This window comes from Pipra filicauda, unplaced genomic scaffold, assembly GCF_003945595.2.
Source record: "Pipra filicauda isolate LSUMZ 115617 unplaced genomic scaffold, ASM394559v2 scaffold98_size3848907_pilon, whole genome shotgun sequence".
Lineage (NCBI taxonomy): Eukaryota > Metazoa > Chordata > Aves > Passeriformes > Pipridae > Pipra > Pipra filicauda.
This window is the reverse complement of record NW_024105186.1, coordinates 1,305,262-1,325,769: the sequence shown is the minus strand read 5'-3', so window position 1 is coordinate 1,325,769 and position 20,508 is coordinate 1,305,262. Positions and strand designations below refer to the sequence as shown.

Genomic DNA, 20,508 nt, shown 5'->3' with positions numbered 1-20,508 from the left:
CCTCCACCACCAATTTGTAGCAGCATTTCCACTGTTCGTGCCTCCTGCCAGCACGGCACTCCCAGGCACAGCCGCGGTGGCTGCTCGGGATGTTCCTGTAGCACAGGATTTAAACGACAGCGACTTCTCGCTAGCAAGACATGTCACAGCAACAACCAGTGCTTGGGCTGACACACCTGGCACTCGAATCACACCAAACCACTGCGTGAGACATGAAACATGCATTAGTAGCTGATACATTTAAATGCACGTGAGCCTACACGGTGCCACTCCAAGAAGCGCTCAACTGTCAGGGTGTTAAGCTGGGCAACGAGTATGAGCCCTCTTTAAATTAAGCTGCTTTTTGCTGTGTTTTTCAGAACATTTAATAACGATTTCATCAGTAAGAACCCCTTGCACGCTATCAGAAAATTCACATAACGAGAGTATTGCCCAGGTGGTTATAACAGGAACACGACAGTATGAAACCTGTAACCTTTTATTAAAAAAAAAAAAATTAACAGCTTCAGAATAGATCAAATGTAATAACTTCTCCAAAAAATACCAAAAAGTACAGTGTAAAGCATCTTCTCATTAAATACAAACCAGCACTTTTTGATGCATTGCATCAATGTTTTGCATCTATGTTGATGCAAAAGAATTTTTTTGTTGCATCCTGGCACATGGAAAACGTATACACTGGAACAGGATGACTGACAACACTTTATCTACTCGAATTCTAACAGTAGGACAGTTTTTTAAAAAAAAAATTCCTACTAGTAATTAAGAAAGAAATCTTAACACCATTACGTTTAGTTTGCTTCTGCTAAGGTATATTTTTCAACATTAAAAATAAGGGTTTAAGTACTATATAGCATCAGAGTGCACTCTGACTTCAAAACTCCTATACATAAAAAAAGCCCTTCTGTTGTCAAATGCTCTTCAAGGTTGAAGTTGCCAGTATATGCTAGTTAACTTGGAATTTGAGATAAAAAGGAAACAAATTGTCAGAAGTCAAATGTAAATTCTTCAAGAACATGAAAAGGAGTTAAAACCTGTTTCAAACACCATAAACATTCCTGGATGCAGCAGGACAACCACTTTTTTACCTGACTCTACCTAAACCTCATTGCTATAGGTCAGTGCTAGGCTCATCAGTTAAGGAATTCTGAAGAAGTGCCTCTTTTTTAGGGATTATATAAATTCAGACTGAGGAGGCCCTGGTTGTTACTTCCTGCAGATTCTGATGCACAGAGCTAAGCTTAAAGCAAGTGACTACATGCTCCTGCTTAATGCCTTACACATGCTGGCAAACCAAGGGCTTTTCATTCAGCAATATTCCCCAATTTCAGCCAATTTCCAGATGTCTGACCACTTCGGATCAGCTTCACATCTTACCTCTCTTTGGTATACACAAACAAGTGCCATTAGATTGCTTCCCTCCAGCTATTTCTAAGAGCCAGAAAAAACCCTCTGGGGCAAGGTACGCAGGATGACAATCCTGTGTCTGGGAGGGTAAGGAATTCTACCATACTGCTGACTTCCTTGTTAACTGCTGTATTTATTCCTGTGAAATTATTAAAAAATGTGAAGTTATTGCATTAAGCTTGTGAAAAACCTTTTGAAAAGAAATAGAAAGCTAAAGTTTAAGAAAAAAAGGAGACAGACAAACCCCATTTACAGAGGAAGATGAACTTGAGCTGTTTGTAATCTAAATGACTCTCATACTGCCTCTGCAGTACTTCTCCAATACAATATACGATCTGGACCACTTTTAAGGATAAGGGTAGAATAGTCTCCATCCCAGTTTCGTATTTTGGGTCTCAGCTAACAGCTTTATTTGTGAAAATGAGGATGCAAAACATTTAGTTTTCAAGAAAGGAAAAAAATAGAACTTTAAAAGCACAAAGAAGTACAGAACCAATGCTCCCATGAAAAAATGCCGCTACATCACTACCAAAGTATCCATGGACTGAGGCTCTGTGCCAAACTGCAGTCCAAGGGAGAGCTCATAGGCAGTCCCTAAAAAACCCTAAGATGGGGTTTGTAATGAAACACTTTTACACAGTCTTATTACCATAACAGAGGGGCCAAAGAACAGATACTGAGCACTCCTAAATGAAAAAAAACCCCACAACTTCTAAAATTCTTGTTTGTTTTTCAATTGTGATATGAATCAAAAACCAGTGTTTGTCATCAGCTGGGCAACAGAATGTTTTCCAACCAGGTGATGGTGCCACTCCCACTTTTTCTCCCTCAGGGCATCATGTCTTTTACCATTCAAAGTAAAAGTAAAAAGGAGAGATAGCTCTGCCACCATCTTAGCAAGATGTCTGGAGAATTTCAGTGACATATGCTGTGTTCTTCTGCCCACTTGTATCTCAGGTTCTCAGGTCGGTGGGGTCAGTGCCCAAGTCCATGTGCCAGCTTAGCCCACTGTTACAAAGCGGCTTCCTTTGTTCTGAGACAGCGCAGTTCTCTGCTCCTTCAGGATCCCAAATCGCTCATTCAGCGTCATCCCTGTCTGAAAAATAAAGCCATTTAACCATAAACTTCAAAGATGCTGGGTTATTTTAATCAACGTAATGGAGTCAAGAATACCCTTTTCTTCAATCTGTATCACCACTTGACTCCTTAATTGCCTCACTTGGATTTTTTAAAAAGAAGGTTTGATTTCATCATTCCCTACACTATTTAAAAATCAGATTGGACTACACTTCAAGAGCTTGCATTTCTCAGAATTCATCAAGAACACATGGTATGCAATGTCATAACTCAAAGCCTCCTAAAAATATGATAGGTTAAGCTGAGGACAGCCAGCCTGAAAAAGGGAACTTTCAATACACGTTTCCGCATACAGATTCTCTGCAACTTCAACAAATGTGTCCTTTTCACTGTGTTAATGCAGGCTGCTTTCCAGTTCGCCCAGTTGCAGCAGCAGGCTGGAGTCTAATCCAAAAGTTCAATTAATTTTAGAGTACTGTAGTAGACTATTTTTGACATACTTATTCATGAATGGAACAGATCCAGACCAATGCCTTGACTCCATGCAGTTTTCTACAGCTGGCACTAAGGAGCTCATTACAAGAACAGCACTTAACTCCGTCACCTGTAAGAATTCCTTCAATGACAGCATGAGGATTCCTGCCCCAAATTGCCTGTCTTCATGAAACTTGGGAAAAATTGCTCATCTTTCAAGCCTTTATGCCATCACATTTGATTTTTTTTTCCTACATGCATAGCAAAAGTTGCCTTAAAAATTCAGCTGCCAGGGTTCCATGCAGGTTACACAGGTTTAAGCAGCTCATCCCTGAGTTACACACAGTTGCTGACACGAGCAGCACAGCAGGAACACCAGAAGGCTTTAAGGAATATTAAACATTTTCAATCCCATTTAAATCAAGTGGGCGTGCAAGACATGAGCTAGAAGAACAGGAACAGTGAGTTTAGCTACTTGCTTGAAGTTACATCGCAAGTTAGTGGAAGAACTGGAAGTGGAAACAAGTAGTTGTCACTAGTTCCCTCTTTCTGTCACTAGAGAGTCAAGGAGGAAGGTGCCTCGCTGGCTTTTATCAGTCCTGAACTAATTCCACGGTTATGGAAAGGAACTGCATTTACCTGTTTTCCAACACTGTTAATATCAAACTGCAATGGAACCCCTTTTGGAATCTTCTTCTCTTCAGATTGGTCCCTCTTCATGAGAAATGGTGGCACAGGAGTACGAGTTAATCGTAATTTCTGGGAACTGTGAAAGAAGAATGTTACAAAGGACATGATGAATATGTGTTTTATGCAATAAAGCCTTAATGCTGACAGAGGTATGAATTTTTCAGCAAGCCATTTGATCAGGCTGGCTGAATAGAGGGAAGGCACAAATTCAAGAAGGTAAAAGTCAGGCAGAACTATTAAAAGGGACCATTTGTTATTGTTATCAGACAGCAAGTATCCCTGCAGGCAGCCATCTTATTTTTTATCTCTCAATTCTACTGACGAACACATAATTTGCAGTTAATTATTTCCATTAAAAAAAAAAAATTGGTACAGTCTTCCTTACTGATAAAATGCTACTAATGAAAAAAGTTACTCAAGACATTTTTAAAAATACAACACCTATAAACAGCAGTACCATCAACTTCCCAAAGACAAATATGGCAATGCTTTCTCTAAGCATAACTCCAGCAGTATTTTTATGAATCGGGGACGAACTATTACCATCACTCATCAACCAGGTGCTCATTGATTTCCATTCAGATAGAAGAGGAAAACAGCTGCCACACAATCTGATTTGGAAGGGGCAGACAAGATGAAAATCTACCAGCCCACCACTCTTGCACTCTGTACACCACATCAAGCTCCTAACTGGGAGATGACATGTGAAATCCAGAGGTGATTTTATTTAAATATAGCTCAGAAACACTCCAAAAGGGGCCAGATGTCAAAGCCTTCACAAGAAGCTGTGACTTTAAGGTCACCTGAAATACCTGCTAGGAACTTGCTAAACAGCTCAGAGCAGCAATTTCACTATGTTCAGAACATTTCAAAACTTAATTGAAAACTCACATTGGGGTTATGATTGCTCCTGGGTTGTCAATAGACACAGTCAGGATCCCTCCACTTGTGGTAGAAGTTCGCCACCTAGTTTGAAAAAACAGAAATCACTTACAAAAATGTTGCAGAAATTTCAGTCAGAGTATCTTTAAAGGTGTGTCCAAAACACTGGCCAGTATAGAATGTACAACCTTTCAGAATGTTGGCCAGTACAAAGACCACAAGCAGTTACAAGACACGGGGCTATTGACTGTTGTAGCTTTTACATCACCTAAACCTATTCAGGTGAGCGTTGGATCACATTCTGTCAAGGTGCACCAGAACTACAGCACTGACCCAAGTGTTCACTTTTTTAAAAAATTGGTTTTTTGCCAAACATGAGGCCAAAATGATCCTCACAGCAAATCCACGAGGTGACAGACTGCAGTCTGTGGCACCTGCTGCTTGCTCAGCCTGTTGTGTTCCCAACAAACACACTGTGAAGAGCCCAGCAGGCACAGAATGATATGGGAAAAATATGTGGGGGGAGAGCTGAGTGTCTACTTTGTCATCTGCCTTTTTCATTTCCAAAGTGCTTCATAGGCTTATATGCATATTAAATAAAATGAAAATTACAGCAAGAGCTAAGGAGAACACTGACATTAGAATTTTTCCTCCAGTCCATGCAGTATTCATGAGTACTAGAGATTAGTCTGATCCTCTGAAGCCACCACCTTCCCCCTCATTCCTGCAAGCATCTTATGCAAACAAACTCCTCCTGGTTAAATTAGAAGATAATTTAGTAAATAACTGAGAATAGGGGGAGGATCACTGTCACTCTCCTTGATGTGCCTAGAGGGTAAAAAACCACGTCATTCAACTGTCATAGCCAGGAAGTCTGAGCTAAAACAAGAATTGCATGAGTAACAAAACCAAAGTTTTCCAAATTAGATACTTACTGACGAGTTCTCTTTACTGTCTGATTATCGAGATCATCTGCTGACTGCACCTGGGCCTGCACCTGAAAACACACCAATACAGACACCAGACTTGAACACTGTTTCAATTCCTATCATAGCAGCTGGAAATACAGAAGTTCAAAAATAGAGGTTTAAAGCTGCTTGTACATTCTGCACAAAGAGGGTTGTACTGTCAGCAGGTCTTCAAAGATAACTGTCCTATTTGTAAGACATTGGAAACAAATTACTTTAAGAGTGCAAAATGATTTAAACAAAACCACCAGTGACAGTAACTTAACCAATAGACAGGTGGCAACATTTTGGAGGACTATGCCAGCAAACATACACTTTACTAAGATACACCAAAATGCTACAAGGCCAGCAAGAAAAACCTGTCTAGTTCCTGAGCCTGTCTGTAATTTTGCAATCCATGTGTAAGGAAGACAGCAGCTACTTACACTCACACATTGGCACATGCAGAATGAGGGCACAAATGAAAACCAAATCCACCACTTTTCTTTCACAGTACACCCTCTATTCTTTGGATCTTACTCAAAAAACCTGAAATAAATCACTAAGAAACTAAAATAAGAACTTAAATAACTAAAAAAAATAACCCCAGAATAACTAAAAACACAAACTAAATCATAATCAGATTCCGAAAAGTATTTCTGCTCTATTCTTTACCTGAGAGCAACTTCTGAAAGCTGGACAGTGCTTTCTAACATTTAGTTTTAAGCAAAAAATGAATACCTTGCAATCCCCCTCAAACACTGACAAGTTCCATGCCCCTCAGAATAGCCCACCTACAATGGGATGAGAAGCAAGACTCAATGGATTACAGTAACTGAAGAGGACAAGCACACTTCCCTAGAAGAATCTGTGCCTATCTCCCAGTCCACCTGAAGTTTCTACTCAGATCTGATACTGGAAGTTGATTCCTTAATATCAGTGTCACAGGTTAGCTTAGAACCTGTGGCACAATTTTCTTGTTGCTTTCAGTAATTTTTATTACCTTCAGGCCCCTTCTAAACAGGAAAGTTGCTTGACGAGTGTCTTTCTGCTGATTTAGTTTGTTTCCAATTCTGACAAAAGTGGATGGCATGTTATTCCTGTAATATTTATTAAAAAATATAGTTATCAAAGGCTCCACAGATAACCCTTAGAGAGACTACTGTGAAAGTCAAGAAAGTGCCCAAACCAAGGGCATGTGCAGTGCTGCCTCTTTGAGGCTGAACACTCCAGCTGGGATAAGCTCCTCATCTACTAGGAACAAAACACGTTACCCCTAAATGGAGAAATCACTGTCTAATGTCACAGGACAGTATGGTCATTAATTTTGCTTTTCGCTTTGATCACGATCCTCCAGCACTTTAAACATTGCTAATTAGATGAAAAAAGAAAATTGATATGTATAAAGAAAGTTTGTTTACAGTTTCAACAATAGAGTCACACAGTGAAAACTTTCATCCTGGAGTTGGGTTACAGTTTATTATAAGAGGTGTTAATTCCAGCACAAATAAAATGTGTAATGGCTTCCATGAAGCTGTAGGTGTCACCAGCTTCCACAAAGGCATTTCATCTGGGAAGTTCACTAAACCATGGCCGACACTTTAAAGGCATGGAAATTCACACTGGCCATTTCCATACAGAATCATAGAAGCACAGAATGGTTTGGATTGGAAGGGACCTTAAAGATCTCCAAGTTCCAACCTCTCTGACATGGCCAGGGACACCTCCCCCTAGACCAGGATGCTCAAATACAGGCTGCCTATGATCTAACTCAAGGCAGGATACCAGCTGCTCACAAATAGAGGTACTTCCTCAGTGCTCTACCTGGTAGTAAATATCTGGCTTTGTATGGAGACCATGTTTGTCCCACGCTTGGCTTCCAGATTTGTAGAATGTCACACACAAGGTAGCCTTGACCATAATGCTACTGCCAGGACCTACTGTCTTCTCTTTGACTTGGTCCTGTCAAACAAGACTCCCTATGGAAAGTTGCCAAGAAGAGTTCAGAAATCAGGCTTGGTATTTTACCTCCTATTCAGTGGGGCAGTCCTCCTGAGGGCAGGAGCTTGTTTTCTCTGCATTTCAGATTGTCTCTGCAGGTTTGTTTTCCTTTTCAAAACTGGGTAATTCCTCTGTGCATTCTTAAAAAACAATAAATATATACCCCATAATGTATACTGCACACACCCAAACATTTTTCTTTCAATTTCCATTTACAAACTGCATACAGAACACCTTTAGCTTTGCCTACCTTTCACAGTCTAATGTCATTTGAAAATACCTTCTACACTTTCATGAAGTCTCTATTTTCCACATTATCAGGAGAGAAAAGAAAAAGCAGCAGAACTTAGCAGTTACTTTTTCATTACTCCATCTCCCTAAACTGACAAAATCCACGTTCCACATGTCGTTAAAATTAGTCTTCTTCACAAATCCAAAAGCAATCCCCGTTCTCCAATACTGAATGGAACAGGCACCAATGCACTCGAAGAGTGCAGAATAGGGAGTCTACTGATGAAGTTTAGTATTCTACAAAAACTTCCATTTTTGTAATGGTAAGCACATGCTTAACACCTGCAGGTTGGCTGAATCATTGGTTTGTAGCAAAAACAATTTATTTTTCTTGTAAAAATACAGTAACTCCCTCCATACTTGCACAGAATATACTTCTGTACTTCAATTTTCATGACTTGCAACCCAACTAGGTGTTAAAAACTACTTTCACACCTAGTCATTATCCAGCCCCCTCAAAACAAACAAGAACTCAGCTAACACATCCCCAATTTAATAAAAGCTTGTACCATATGTCTCCATTTTATATTTCAGTAGCACTGTTCTGATGCACTTATGTTTTATTTTTTTAACCTGTTCTGACATGAGTCACTAGGACTGCATTATTTACCTTCTCACTCAGTGGCTGTCTGTGCAGAGGACTGACTTCTTTGTATGAACCCAGTGCTTTCTTGGCTGCCAGGCCTGTTATAACTCCATAAGAACGCTTCTTCCCTGCTATCTTCTTTCTGCGCCCCAAACGATTCTTACCATAAGCTGCAACAAGCACAAAAAGTTCAAAAATTCTTAAAATACTGTGAAATGGAACTTCATCGAGTACTGAATAATATAAAACCAAACCAAACCAAACAAACCCTCAGCTCCCTCCCCATTCAGGAAACTTTAAGTTACCAGTTTAATTTAAAGAAAAAAAACCAAAAAAACAGCTTTAAAGATTATTTATTTCAATCAGAGGTTCCCAAGACGTGGTTTACAGAGAAAGAACATAGCAATTGGCTATGTTCATATTAAACAGTGCATGAATCATATTAAACAGTGCATGAATTACATCACATTTAAAGTGTTTTCAATTAGAACTCTGCATGGCAGTCTGGACAAACTTAGGATTGAAAGCAGCCTTTGAATATAAAAGGCTTGTAAGTCTGAGGTCTGTAGTATCTCCAGTTACAAGGGCTGGATTAGCCCTGTATGGAACCATTTATCTTCATGCTATGAATACAGATCATGCTTCAGTTTTGTCCCAAAGCATCACCCCCTCTAGAATCTCAGACTGCAAAATACATTTAGCCTACGGAGTCAGCTCTCCAGCAACAGACACATCTAGTTTTAACATATCTCACTTAACAGCATTCATAATAAATCTGTGCTTCCTCATGAGACAGGAGCCATCACATGAGGCAAATCACAGATCAGAACCCAGTTTAGATCAATCTGCCATGGAGACCTGATGTGTACCCACATTTTGTGGCTGGTTAGCAAATGCTCTCCTTTTCTAAGAGAAAAGCTGAGAAGCAGGGTTGCTTAGGCTGAAAGAGACCTCACGAGGTTTCTGGACCAACCTCTGAACCAGAATAAATGACAACCTCCAAGTCAGCTCAGGCTGCACAGGGCTTTGTGCAGCTGCATTCTGTCTATCACCAAGGACAACTTTTATTTAAATGAACAATGTTCCTCTCTCTGAAGTAAAAAGCTGAAAAGAGTCCCCGCTCAAGGTCCTCATTTCTTTCCAGAGAGTTTGGCAAGGAATGAAATGCTATTGATCATCTGTGGTTTCTGTAGCTGTCCACAAACAGAGGATTTGCTATTTATCAGAGTAACTCCAATAGCACCAGAACAGCAATAAATCTACTGGTTATTAGCTACTAATAACTAGAATGCCCAGAAGAACTATTTAATGACTCCTTCTGCTTTAAAACAATGTAAGACATGTTTGTTTTCAATGGAAAAAAAATGTGTGGAACTGTATAGGAGGGAGCAGTTAACGCTATTCACAATGTTTCAATATGTCATGAATCTGGCAACTCTGCAAAAAAACCTCTCCTACAACAGGGGCAGGCAAGCAGGGAAGGTTCCAACAGAGAAAAGTAACTGCCAAGGCAGCTGTATTTAGCTTCAGCTCGAGTTTCTCCCGAAATTCTAAATTCTAATACTTGTTTCTTTTGTGCCCTTTAGATGATAAACAATTACACTTGACAACTGCAGTCATTAAAAGAGCCTACATGTTTTGATAATCTACAGCTTAAAATCACTTACTCTTCACCCACACAAATATTCTCACACTTGGGCTGAGAGATGTAAATTTTTTTCCTGCGCTGTCATCAATTTATTAGAGATGCACCAGTAACACAACCTGAGCCCTGAACAACATGACAGTCCACTGATGCCCAAAGACATTTGTGTCTAAGACATTAATGACAAGCTGCTGCTACAACACTAAGCAAGACAAAGAAAAAATGGGGATCTTTGCACATACACCAGACAGATGGGTCTTTGTTTTAAATGAATGCTACTAAACAAGAAATTGCATGTCTTAATCTAAGCACCTAACCAGCTTGTACTGAGGTGATAAGCTCCCTGATTAGCCAATATTTTTCCATATTTTGATCATCCAGTGCTAAAAACATACTTCTCAAAATTAATTGTAAGCAAAACCAGACTATACTTCAAGCAGGTGCTGGCCACGTACTTGACTAAAGCCTGAGAACATTTTAAAATATATCTCTTGTCTATCAAAAAAGACCTGGCAGTTACTCAGGGGAACTGACAGCAAAGCTGTTACTGTGTACTTTTCCTCTCTTCACTCCCTGCCTATATGATTTTTTTCCCCTTTTTGTATTCCATTGTAAAAACACTGGCTTAAGAAGGCTGACACAGTACTTTCTTTGCATCCCAAGCTCATACCAAGAAAAGCCAATTCAGACTCTGCACTATTCATTTATATATTCCAGAGCCAGCATTGCAGACTGCAGTAACAGATATTTTGGGGAGGCCTACAAAGAGAATTCTAGTCAGCAAATATAAATATGCTTTTTTTCACAAAGCTCTGAGTTCTGGCAAGGCCCCCACGTTTCCTACTGCACAGGCTTTGGCATAAGCACTCGTTCTGTCCATCTCTGAGAAGGGACAAAGGATCAACACAATTTCCAAAATTAAAATAAATCTAAAGAATCAGAAAGAAAGCCAATCCCTCCTTGAGTCAGACAGTCCCTCAAGCTCCCTGATGGCCAAACATGTCCATCATTTTCTCACACTAAACCAGAAACAAAATCAAATATAAACAGATTAGGAAAAAACTGAATCATAATCAAAAGTGTATATGACACTATTTGAAAGACACCTGAATCGACCATGTCAATCCACGCATTTCATTAGGTTACATTTCAGCTCAAAAAAGACACTGTGCAATCCACATTACGTTTGGCATACACACCCTTCTGCTGTCGGATTCCCCACTTGGAGCCTGGAGGACTGAACTGTCGAGTTTGATTCTGCTGAAGCCCTCTTTTTATTTTGGGAGAATATTGCTTTCTCTCTTCTTTCTTGTTCAACTTAATTATATCATCTGCAAGAAGAAAGAAAAAAAAAAAGAAAAATTTGACACACGGCATAAAATTTGACATACTGAATAAAACCTCCTGAGCAGCCTGGAGTCATGGAAAACAGACCAGTCAATCTTGCAAAGGCAGCACATACAAGTTAAGGTTCTAGAAACATTATTGCAATAAACTTCCAGTCCCTGTTAGTCTTACAATACTTACTTTATAGCACTTTAGAAAAAGGGAAGGAGTTGCATACACCCAGAAAATTCAAGAGGCTTGTAAGATTATCACATTCAGTCCAGCATTAATTTTAAACTGAATGACTCCGTTAGTTTTTGTATACTGTTAAAAAAAAAGCAATCCCATCTCACTCCCAGACTTTGCAGATTCCAGACAAAATGTCAATTCCAGCCTTAGTTCTTTGATTTTAAAAGTTACCTAAGAAAAATCACATAGAGAGAACTTGGGCCACCAATTACTCTCAGATGTTCACAGAAACTGAGATGATGGGAAAAAAAGAAGACTTCTCTCCCCAGGTACTTGCAATCCAAAGCAATCATCTTATCTGTTGTCCTGGGAAACAATGTTGGACAAATTATTAATCGGTTCTAGAGTAGGTATAAGGAATAAGCTGATGAAAAGCGAACAGCAGGTCCATCAAGTACAAATCATGCCACACCAGCCTGATTTCCTTCACTGATCTGGTAGCCAGCTCAAGAGAAGAGTAAAGCAACTGCGTGTGGCAGCTTTTATCTGACTGTGATCTTGTTCACAAAAATACCATAAAGGAAATTGTCAAACTGTGTTTGCTGCATCTCAGTCCTGAGAGCACAACTGATAAAGACTTCACGTATAAAGAGGGAGCCTCCACAAACATGTGGACAACCTTTTCTGAGTCAAGGAGAGACGGGAATGGGGTTACTCTGTTTGTAAGAGTAATCCCATAACATTTGAGTTCAAATGGACTCAGATGGGGTAGAACAGAGAAAACAGCGTAAAAACCAAAACTACAAAAATCAGCTTACTTTGCTGCAAATATGATTGAATATTCAGGTAAAATCTATTAGGACAATGAATATGGATACAGGTCACCCAGTGTCAGATATCTATAGAATCTTCTTTACCAAAGGGGTTATCCCTAGAGCAAGGATTAGTACTCAGCCAGGAGCGTTATTTGAACATAGCACCACAAATAAAGTGATGTTCAACAAAAACTAAGACTTCCAAAGCTGTTAGAGCAGAACATGTAATTCCACACAACGGCTACTTCCACTCCTATGGACCTGTGACACAAACCACCATGTTCAGAGAACATAGGCTCTTGCTTCACAGTTTATGTGCTTCCTCTTAAATCCCATTTTCGCAAGTCAGATATTGCTGCACATAGGGTTACAAGTTTTTAACAAAAGGACTTAAGTTTCAGTTACTCTCTTATTTGTGGAAATGAAGGACATTTGGGACTTTGTGCATTTGTTAGTGGAGACACACTGCAGCACTCTCCTATCTTGCCTGAGATCAGAGATCACACCTACAGCTGGAACAGCAGAATCATCTGGGAACAGTATCAAACTGGAAGCTCAGCTTCAGATGAGCTGCACATAACACAACAAAAATACAATTAATCTTTGTTACATGAGAATTTAGTCAACTTTGAGATCTCGATCATAAGATTTCCTCGATTAAGGGTGTGTCAGTTCCTTTGCTACCCGGACAGATGTGGGACCGCATCTACTCTTTGTTTATACCAGATCAAGGAGCTTTGACTTGAGGACAGTAGCCATGGATGACACTCTTTACACCTGCTCACACCACCACCTTAAGCAAACATCCTCATGGCACTACAACAGTCCTCTGCAATCTGCTATTAGTCAATGGCCAGGAATGCAGCAGTGACTTGGCTAGGTTAGCATTAGAAGATATGAAAATACAACAAGCCACTCAGAATCAATAACTATTTACCTCAGTAACCCTGCAAACAAAGGTTGTGTGCTATAAATAAACACAGGTATATAGTTTTCTATGAATGCTCTCAAGCTACTCCACATTCAGACAAACTCTAAATGTCATTTCACAAGTTATCTTCATTGCCAAAGCAAAGAATTCCACTGGTTTATTTACAGAAGGAAAAACTGTGCAAATCCTCTTATTTTATGGTGGTCCACAAAGGCCAAGTCTGCCATTAATAATTCCAGTTCACATTGTAATTCTTCTTTTTGAATAACATCTCCTGACAGCACCAATCTATCACACTCTGGTAGCATCACAGAGCAGTCTTGGAGCGTACAAACCAAATTTTTTAGTTTTTTTTTTTTAAATAAAACTAATCTGGAAGATGCACTCCAGAAATGAAACAGATTGTCCCCGGCTGTTAAGGGGACTCAGTACAAAGCAGCAGAACAGAATTACTCTGAGATACCTCGCTGAAATACCTATAGCGTGGATGACAGTTTCTCATACATGCCAGAGAGACACAGCCCTGCAGGTCTGTAACGAGCCTGTGCATCTTCCTAACACACCCCCCCCTCCTGCCATGGGAGGGCAGGGGAGAACAGGGCAGACTGTCACAGGAAACTACACGGTAGAGGCGACGTCACGCTGGATGATGATACTATACTGCAAAGGGGTTACACGGGAGACTTGCCATTGCCGACTTACAAACCTGAGAAGAATAAAAGGGCAAGGCCAGCTGAGAGACAACCAAACCTCACCCGTCTACAGCTAGGAGCGCCAGGCGAGGCCCTGGGGACGCTCCCCGAGGGCCACCCAGCCAAGGGCCCGGGGACTGAGGGGCTCACCAGGCCAAAAGCCCGCAAAGCCCTGGTCTGCAGCCTGCTCGGACACTCAGGCGGCACAAAGGGGTCCCGGCTCTTCCCCAGCCGGGACCGCGATCCCCGGGTCAGGGAGCAGCGCCGCTCCCGGAGACACAGACGGGTCCCGCCCCCCCGTCCCCGCCGCCACCCTCGCCCCCCGCCGCTCCCGCTATGGAAGGGTCCTGTCCCCCCCGCCCGCTCCCGTTGGTTCCTCCCGCGCCGGTGCCCTGCACAGCCCGATGGTTCATTCCGCCCCCCCGCGGCCCCGGCACTTGGTTGAGCCCGAGCCCTCCGCCCCATCCCCCGCAGCGACAGGCCTACCCCCGCTCCTCACCCAACGACATGTCGATCTTCTCCAGGCTGTCGCCGCCGCCGCCGTGCCGGGTCCCCGCCGCGGCCGAGGAGCCCGGGAGCGGTGCCACAGCCCCAAACACACTCATGGCCGCCCTCAAGTCCCGCCGCCACCACCTCCCTAAGACCTGGACCGCCCCTCCGGCACCCCCGCGCATGCTCAGCAGCTCCGCCCAGCCCAGGCCACAGAGTCCCGTGCCGGGGAGCGTCGCGGCCGCCCCTCTACCACGGCGCCCCCTGGCTGCCGGGAGGAACAGGTACGGCGGGCGGGAGGCGCTGCCGGGGGGCGGGTACCGCCGGCGGTGGAGGCCGCTCCCAGGAGGGGCTTCTCTAGGGACAGCCGTGTCCTTGGGAAGGGTCAGGGCTTCCCTGCCACATCGGCGTGGGGCGCTGGGAGGCAGGGCTGTTGGCAGGGTGCCCTGTGCTGGGGGCTTGGAGAACAGGGCATGAAATCATGGGCTGGCTGGAGGTCCGATGGAGTGCTGAGATGATTGGAAGGATGGAGCACTTCCCCTATGAGGAAGGGCTGAGAGAGTTGGGGTTGTTCAACCTGGAGAAAAGAAGGCTCCGGGGAGACCACATTGCAGCCTTTCAGTACTTGAAATGGGCCTATAAGATGGGACAAGCTTTTTAGCAGGGCCTGTGGCAATAGGGAAGGGATAATGGCTTTAAACTGGAAGAGAGTGGAATATAATATAAAAAAGAATATATATATAAGGATACAAGGAAGAATATTTTTACATATAAGGAAGAATTTTTTTTACAGTGAGGGTGGTAGAACACTGTCACATGTTGCCCAGAGAGCTGGTGGATTCCCCACCCCTGGAAACAGTCAAGGTATGGTTGGATGGGGCTCTGAGCAACCTGATCGGGTTGAAGGTGTCCCTGCTTGCGGCAGTGGGGTTGGACTTGATGACCTCTAAAGGTCCCCTCCAACCCAAACCATTCCATGTTGCAGGGTAGGGAAGGGTGTTCAGCTGGGAAGCTGAACGTGAGATGCCTTTGCCTGCAACCCCAGTGCAATTAAAACAAATAACCTGTACTGTGAACAGCAAAACAGGGTGGTTTTGAGCAGAAATATGTTTCCAAATGTCAAACGGCAGAGTTCAAACCAGGTTCCTATTTAAAAATATCATGGAAGGCTTAAAATTAGTACTTAAACCTGGAACAGTGTGTCCATGGACATTTTGTTCTCTTTGGGCTCTTTTCAGAGCTGTTATCTTATCCAGCCTTTGGTTAGAATCACATGATTGAGAAATTCAGAAGGGAAATCAACAACTTTGTTTTTTGAACAAGGAATCTAGTGAAGCCTTTCCTTCCTCCCTGAATATTTGCATTCTTTGGAGCTGTTGGTATTGTTGAGGGGTCAGCAGTGCACACATCCCTAGTGGAGAACTGGCTGCTGCTAAGGAAGTTATGTGTAACAGAGCTGGGATCTACCTATATTTTATAGAGCGGCTCTTCCTTCCTTTGACACTCTATTTAATTTAAGGGATAGTCATTATCTCTGAAATCTCTGTGTCTTGCTCATGCTTGGTTGAAATTGGTCAGTGAGTTCCAGAGGCAGTAAAGGAAGGATCAGATGGGCAGACAAGGCGATTGCAGAGGACAGACTTCCTTCAGAAGCCAGGCAGTAAATGCTGAAAGGAAAACCCACATCCATTTCCCCCTCTCACAATGGTCACCTGGCATTACTGTCCACATCTCCCCCCGTTTTCCCTGGGAGCTGTGCTGCGGCTGCCATTCTACAGGTGTCTTCTCTCGCCCTGGGCCTTCAGCAGGCTCTGCGCCAAGGATAGCTCGTTTTATGGTCTGCCCACCAGCCTCCAGAGGGAGAGCTCCATACTGAAACTCCAGGGACTGCATTGCAAGTGCCCTTGGGCAGGAATAAATATTTCCATACCCGACCTTGCACACGCCCCCTGGCAGCAGAAACACTCCCACATTTCTTTAACTGCCCACTCCGCCACATGTGCATTTGCTAAAATAAACACTCCGTGACAAGTGTAATATCCTGAGTTCCTGACACACAATGAGCTCCCATGTGTGTAATCCCTGTCACAGCTCTGTCCTGTGCTGGGAGGCACCTGCACTGAAACACTGTACAGGCCTTTAGAATGGGAGATCTTTCTAGGAGTGTTATCATGAAAGGCAAGAATGAGTCAGTAGAGGCTTTCTGGCCTCTGCTGTGTCCTGCACTACAGACTGTTGACAAGGCCTTGTTGTCTCCCTGTACACTCTAGGCATCTCTTCCCATTAAAATAAGGCCAATAACATGCTTCTGGATGTTCCTCTTTCTGCTTCCTACTGTCTAGAAGAGAATGGCTCAGTTACTTGCACAGGACACCTTTGGCTAGTGAGAGATTTTCCCTTCAAGCAGGAGAAGCTCGTGACCACAGTGCTGGAGGCTGACAGTTCCATCCCGTTTTATTCTGTGTGTTCTCCATGTGCAGCATGTTCAGATGGACTGATGGATTTGATAATTTACACATTTTCCCCCAGGTGACAAGTGGGATTGGATGACAAGTGATTGATGACAAGTAGGACTTGAGGTTCTTATAATCAGGCTGCATTTCTAAAGCAAAGATGCTATTGCCAGATTACCAACAACTACTAATAATAGAGGTGCCAAAAGATGTATTTTTTAAAAAGCGTTAAACCAAATTCCTGTGATGCTGTAGGGTGCAGCTCCATCTGGGAACTGCGTCACACCAATAAACAAATGCTCTGTTTACCCCAAACAAACATGGGAACTGCAAAGGTGGCAGTTGCTGACTGCCCTCGTGACAAGTGGAAATCAGAAAAAATCCGTTTTACCACATCCATGGGTTGCATTTATTATCCAAACAGGACACTAGCTATCTGCTGCTCAGCACAACAGAAAACCAGGCAAAAGTTCTGCTTCTGAAGAGTATTTTCCTTCTGTGTTCAAAATGGCTGGAAAGCTGTGGGGATCATGAAGGCAGCCATGCAAATATCAGCTCTTGGTTTGCTGTGTGGCTCTCAGGACTGTGCCAGCATCCAGCCAAGAGTCAAAGTTTCCACATGGCACTGACAGTACAAAGAACCAGTCCTTTAACTGTATAAAGTCCAGTATGATTCAGCCATGCTGAGTTTGTATCCACTGTAAGAACACTGTGTGTCTAAAGCACCCACAGGCTGTAATAAGTTTTGGGGCTGGTTCTTTCCTGGGCCTTTCCCAGACTCTTCCTGAGCACTAGTTATTTGTCTCCTCACCAAAATGAGACAACATGACTCAGCTGCCCCCCTTGTTCTGGTACATTGTGGAGGAATTGCAGAGTAGATGTTACCTACTGAACATGCTGAAATTCCCAGGAGGAAGTGCTAAAATTACCATGCAGAAACAACACCCAAAGGATGAGGTCCTAAGTGCACTCAAACATTTAAAGCCAGAGGGGACTGTCTAGTCCAAACTGCATGTTATGAGCTGTGGAATACCATACTTGAATTGATCCCAGAAACCAGTGAGCTATTCCAGTGCACCTTCCAAAAGAGGTCTCTACTTCCCTAGGGACACAAGCACTGCCCTGATAAAAATAGCTTCTTATTCCTAACGTGAAATTATCTGGCTTCTACCAATAATTTCCAATTCTGCCTTCTCTGCGATGTGCTCTTTATGATTAAAGAGTCAGTAACTAACTTTGTCATCCAAATCTTCCCCAAACAGCAATCAGGTCTGTGAGATTCCAAATTCTGCTACTGTTCAGCAAAAGGATATATATATTTTTTTAATATATATATATATTATATATATATGTATGTATAACATATGTTTACAATTGTTGACCCCTATTGGCACTCCTCAGATTTTGCACTGAAGGATTAATCTCCAGTTTAACCTCAGTGCAGTCCCAGAAGCTCACATCTGTGTGTGATTACAGGCTTATTTATAATAGTTTTTTATACTCTCTCTAAATCAACGTGGGCATTGACAATAGTTAAGTAAACAATGTCTATAAGTAACATATGAAAACAACATAATGAAGTAGGGAAAAGGAGAGGTTTTTTTCTGAAGAAATTTAAAAAATCACTGTTGAGTAACATCCAGGCTATTTCTGACTTGTGGAACTAGAAGAATCTTGTAATTCCTGATTGAGGAGCTAAATTAGATCTGTCAGCTTTATTTGCATGCTCCATTTCACCAGACATGATCCTCTAATGATTGCAATAGTCCTGATGACATGATTTTCTCCAATATTTTTACTGTTAGAGTCAACACAGTCTGATGCCGTGATACCAAACATGCCACGTAGAGCCAGTGTTTTCAATCACTGCAGTAGCCTCTAAGCAAGGAAGTTTCTGCCTGACAAATGGGCTGAAGTTGTTCCACACTTGTATACAATTACTTTGTATGAAGAGTCCTTCTGAAAAACGTGTTGTTGTTATTAAGAACAGCAGTACAGAATGCTGTTCCCCCACATGCTGCAGAGGTACTGTACTGGTAAAATAAACCACATACAAATTGCCAGGTCAAGGGGTGCTATTTCATGTATGCAGCATATATTTATCATTAAAAGTAATAGTTATAGGGAGTTTCCATTGTGTAAATATTGTTCTTCGGAGAAAGGGTGATTGGGCATTGGAATGGGCTGCCCAGGGAGGTGGTGGAGTCACTGTCGGTGGAGGTGTTTAAGGAAAGACTGGACATGGCACTTACTGCCATGGTCTAGTTGACAAGGTGATGTTAGGTCTTAGGCCGGACTCGATGATATCAAAAGTCTTTTTTAACCTAGTTGGTTCTGTGGTTCTGTAAAATACGTAGCTTTGGTTTCTGAGGCATCAGACAACTCCAGACATATTTGGGTTTCATCTCCTATTTGTCATTGACTGTTCTCAGTCTGAAGGCAGCAGCATCACTTTTTCCTTTTTCAGGTTTCATTTCACTGCATTTCAGTGGAAGGCGCACCCAATTCTGCTGTATTTCCCACACCCTCCTTGTAGCGGACGGGAGAACCTTCTTTCCAGTTCCTCTGTCCCTGCAGGTGTGATCAGAGCATGAGCTGCCCCTCAGGGACACGTTTTTTGTTTTGTTTTTTTTTTTTCCCCTGCCATCACACTTTTCTCATCACGTGCCACGCAGGGTTTGGTGAGGGTTGTCTCAGCAGTTACTGCGTTTTTAACCCGCTCTCTGAAGGCGCCGGCGGGGAACACCAAGAGCTGCAGGGCGGGGGCGGCTGAGGCGAAACCGCCGTGCACGCCGGGAGTTGTAGTCCGCCGCGACGCTGGGAGCGCCGGGCGGCCGCGGGGCACGCTGGGAATTGTAGTCTGAGGGCGCGGCGGGGCGGGGCAGCCTCTCCTCCCCCACCGCCCCCACGTGACGGTGTCGCGGCTGCGGCGGGGCCGCGCGCGCGCCCGCGATGGAGATCGGGCCCCACGCGGGGCGCGCGGAGAGCAGGTGGGGCCGCGGGGGCGGGACGCGCGCGGGGGGCGCGAGTGTCCCCGGGACACGGCCCCGCGTTGGGCGCCCGCGGGAGGCGGGACACGGGCGTGGGGGTGCGGGTGTCCTGGCGGCGCGGCCCGCGTGGGTGCCCGTGGGGAGCGCGTGGCACCGGGGGCGGGTGTGAGTGTCCCGCGTTGGAACCCGCGGGAGGCATGACACGGGGTGCGGGTGTGGTGGGCGGTGTCAGTGCGCGTGTGCGCTGGCACCGGGGGCGGCAGGGTCCTGTGTGTGCACGCGTGGGTCAGTAACGAGTTATGTAGGACGCGGCGGGGAGCGCGGGATGTGCGTGCGGGAGCACGGGTGGCTGCAGGGCCGGCGCGCGCGTGGTGCTTGGGAAGCACCGGGGATGCGCTGGGGGTGCCCCCGGCGAGCTCCCGTCCTGCGTGGGTGTGTGTGAGTGTGTGTGCACACCCAGCGCCAGCGCACGGGTGCGGAGGTACCTGGGAGCGGTCTGGGAAGGAACAGACCCCTTGGGATGGGTGGGATTGGTGCTTGCAGCGTCCCCGGTGGGAGGAAGCACACGGTGAATGGGCTGTCAGAGCAGAGTGTGGCTGCCATCACCCACGCTGGGCCAGAGT

At 43.8% G+C, this 20,508-nt stretch overlaps 2 protein-coding genes across 7 annotated transcripts in view; one reads left to right on the top strand and one right to left on the bottom strand.

Annotated features, from left to right (window-relative positions):
• Positions 1-462: 462 nt before the first annotated feature.
• On the bottom strand, positions 463-14,586 carry FYTTD1 (forty-two-three domain containing 1). Its single transcript, XM_039378063.1, has 9 exons — positions 14,453-14,586; positions 11,200-11,331; positions 8,380-8,525; positions 7,506-7,618; positions 6,481-6,577; positions 5,466-5,527; positions 4,540-4,614; positions 3,598-3,724; positions 463-2,503 (listed from the first exon to the last, which is right to left on the bottom strand). The coding sequence occupies exons 1-9, from the start codon at positions 14,556-14,558 to the stop codon at positions 2,408-2,410; spliced, it is 954 nt and encodes a 317-aa protein (XP_039233997.1). The 5' UTR covers positions 14,559-14,586; the 3' UTR covers positions 463-2,407.
• The window catches only part of RUBCN (rubicon autophagy regulator), a 31,566-nt gene continuing 25,535 nt past the window's right edge, over positions 14,478-20,508 (top strand). For 3 of the 6 annotated variants that reach the window (XM_039378049.1, XM_027751034.2, XM_027751033.2), the window contains exon 1: positions 19,831-19,885. In XM_039378049.1, the coding sequence (XP_039233983.1) occupies positions 19,848-19,885 (38 nt within the window). In that variant the 5' untranslated portion in view covers positions 19,831-19,847. Of the gene's footprint in view, positions 14,727-19,830; positions 19,886-20,508 lie in introns of those variants that run through there. The other 3 variants (XM_039378048.1, XM_027751032.2, XM_027751030.2) reach the window with 2 other exon arrangements.

Excerpts from the sequence above, each read along its gene's own strand:
- FYTTD1 (XM_039378063.1), bottom strand. The coding sequence starts at position 14,558 with ATGAGTGTGTTTGGGGCTGTGGCACCGCTCCCGGGCTCCTCGGCCGCG. Across the intron at positions 11,332-14,452 it reads GAAGATCGACATGTCGTTGG|ATGATATAATTAAGTTGAAC; the intron begins GTGAGGAGCGGG and ends TTCTTCTTGCAG. Across the intron at positions 8,526-11,199 it reads GGGAATCCGACAGCAGAAGG|CTTATGGTAAGAATCGTTTG; the intron begins GTGTGTATGCCA and ends TGCTTGTTGCAG.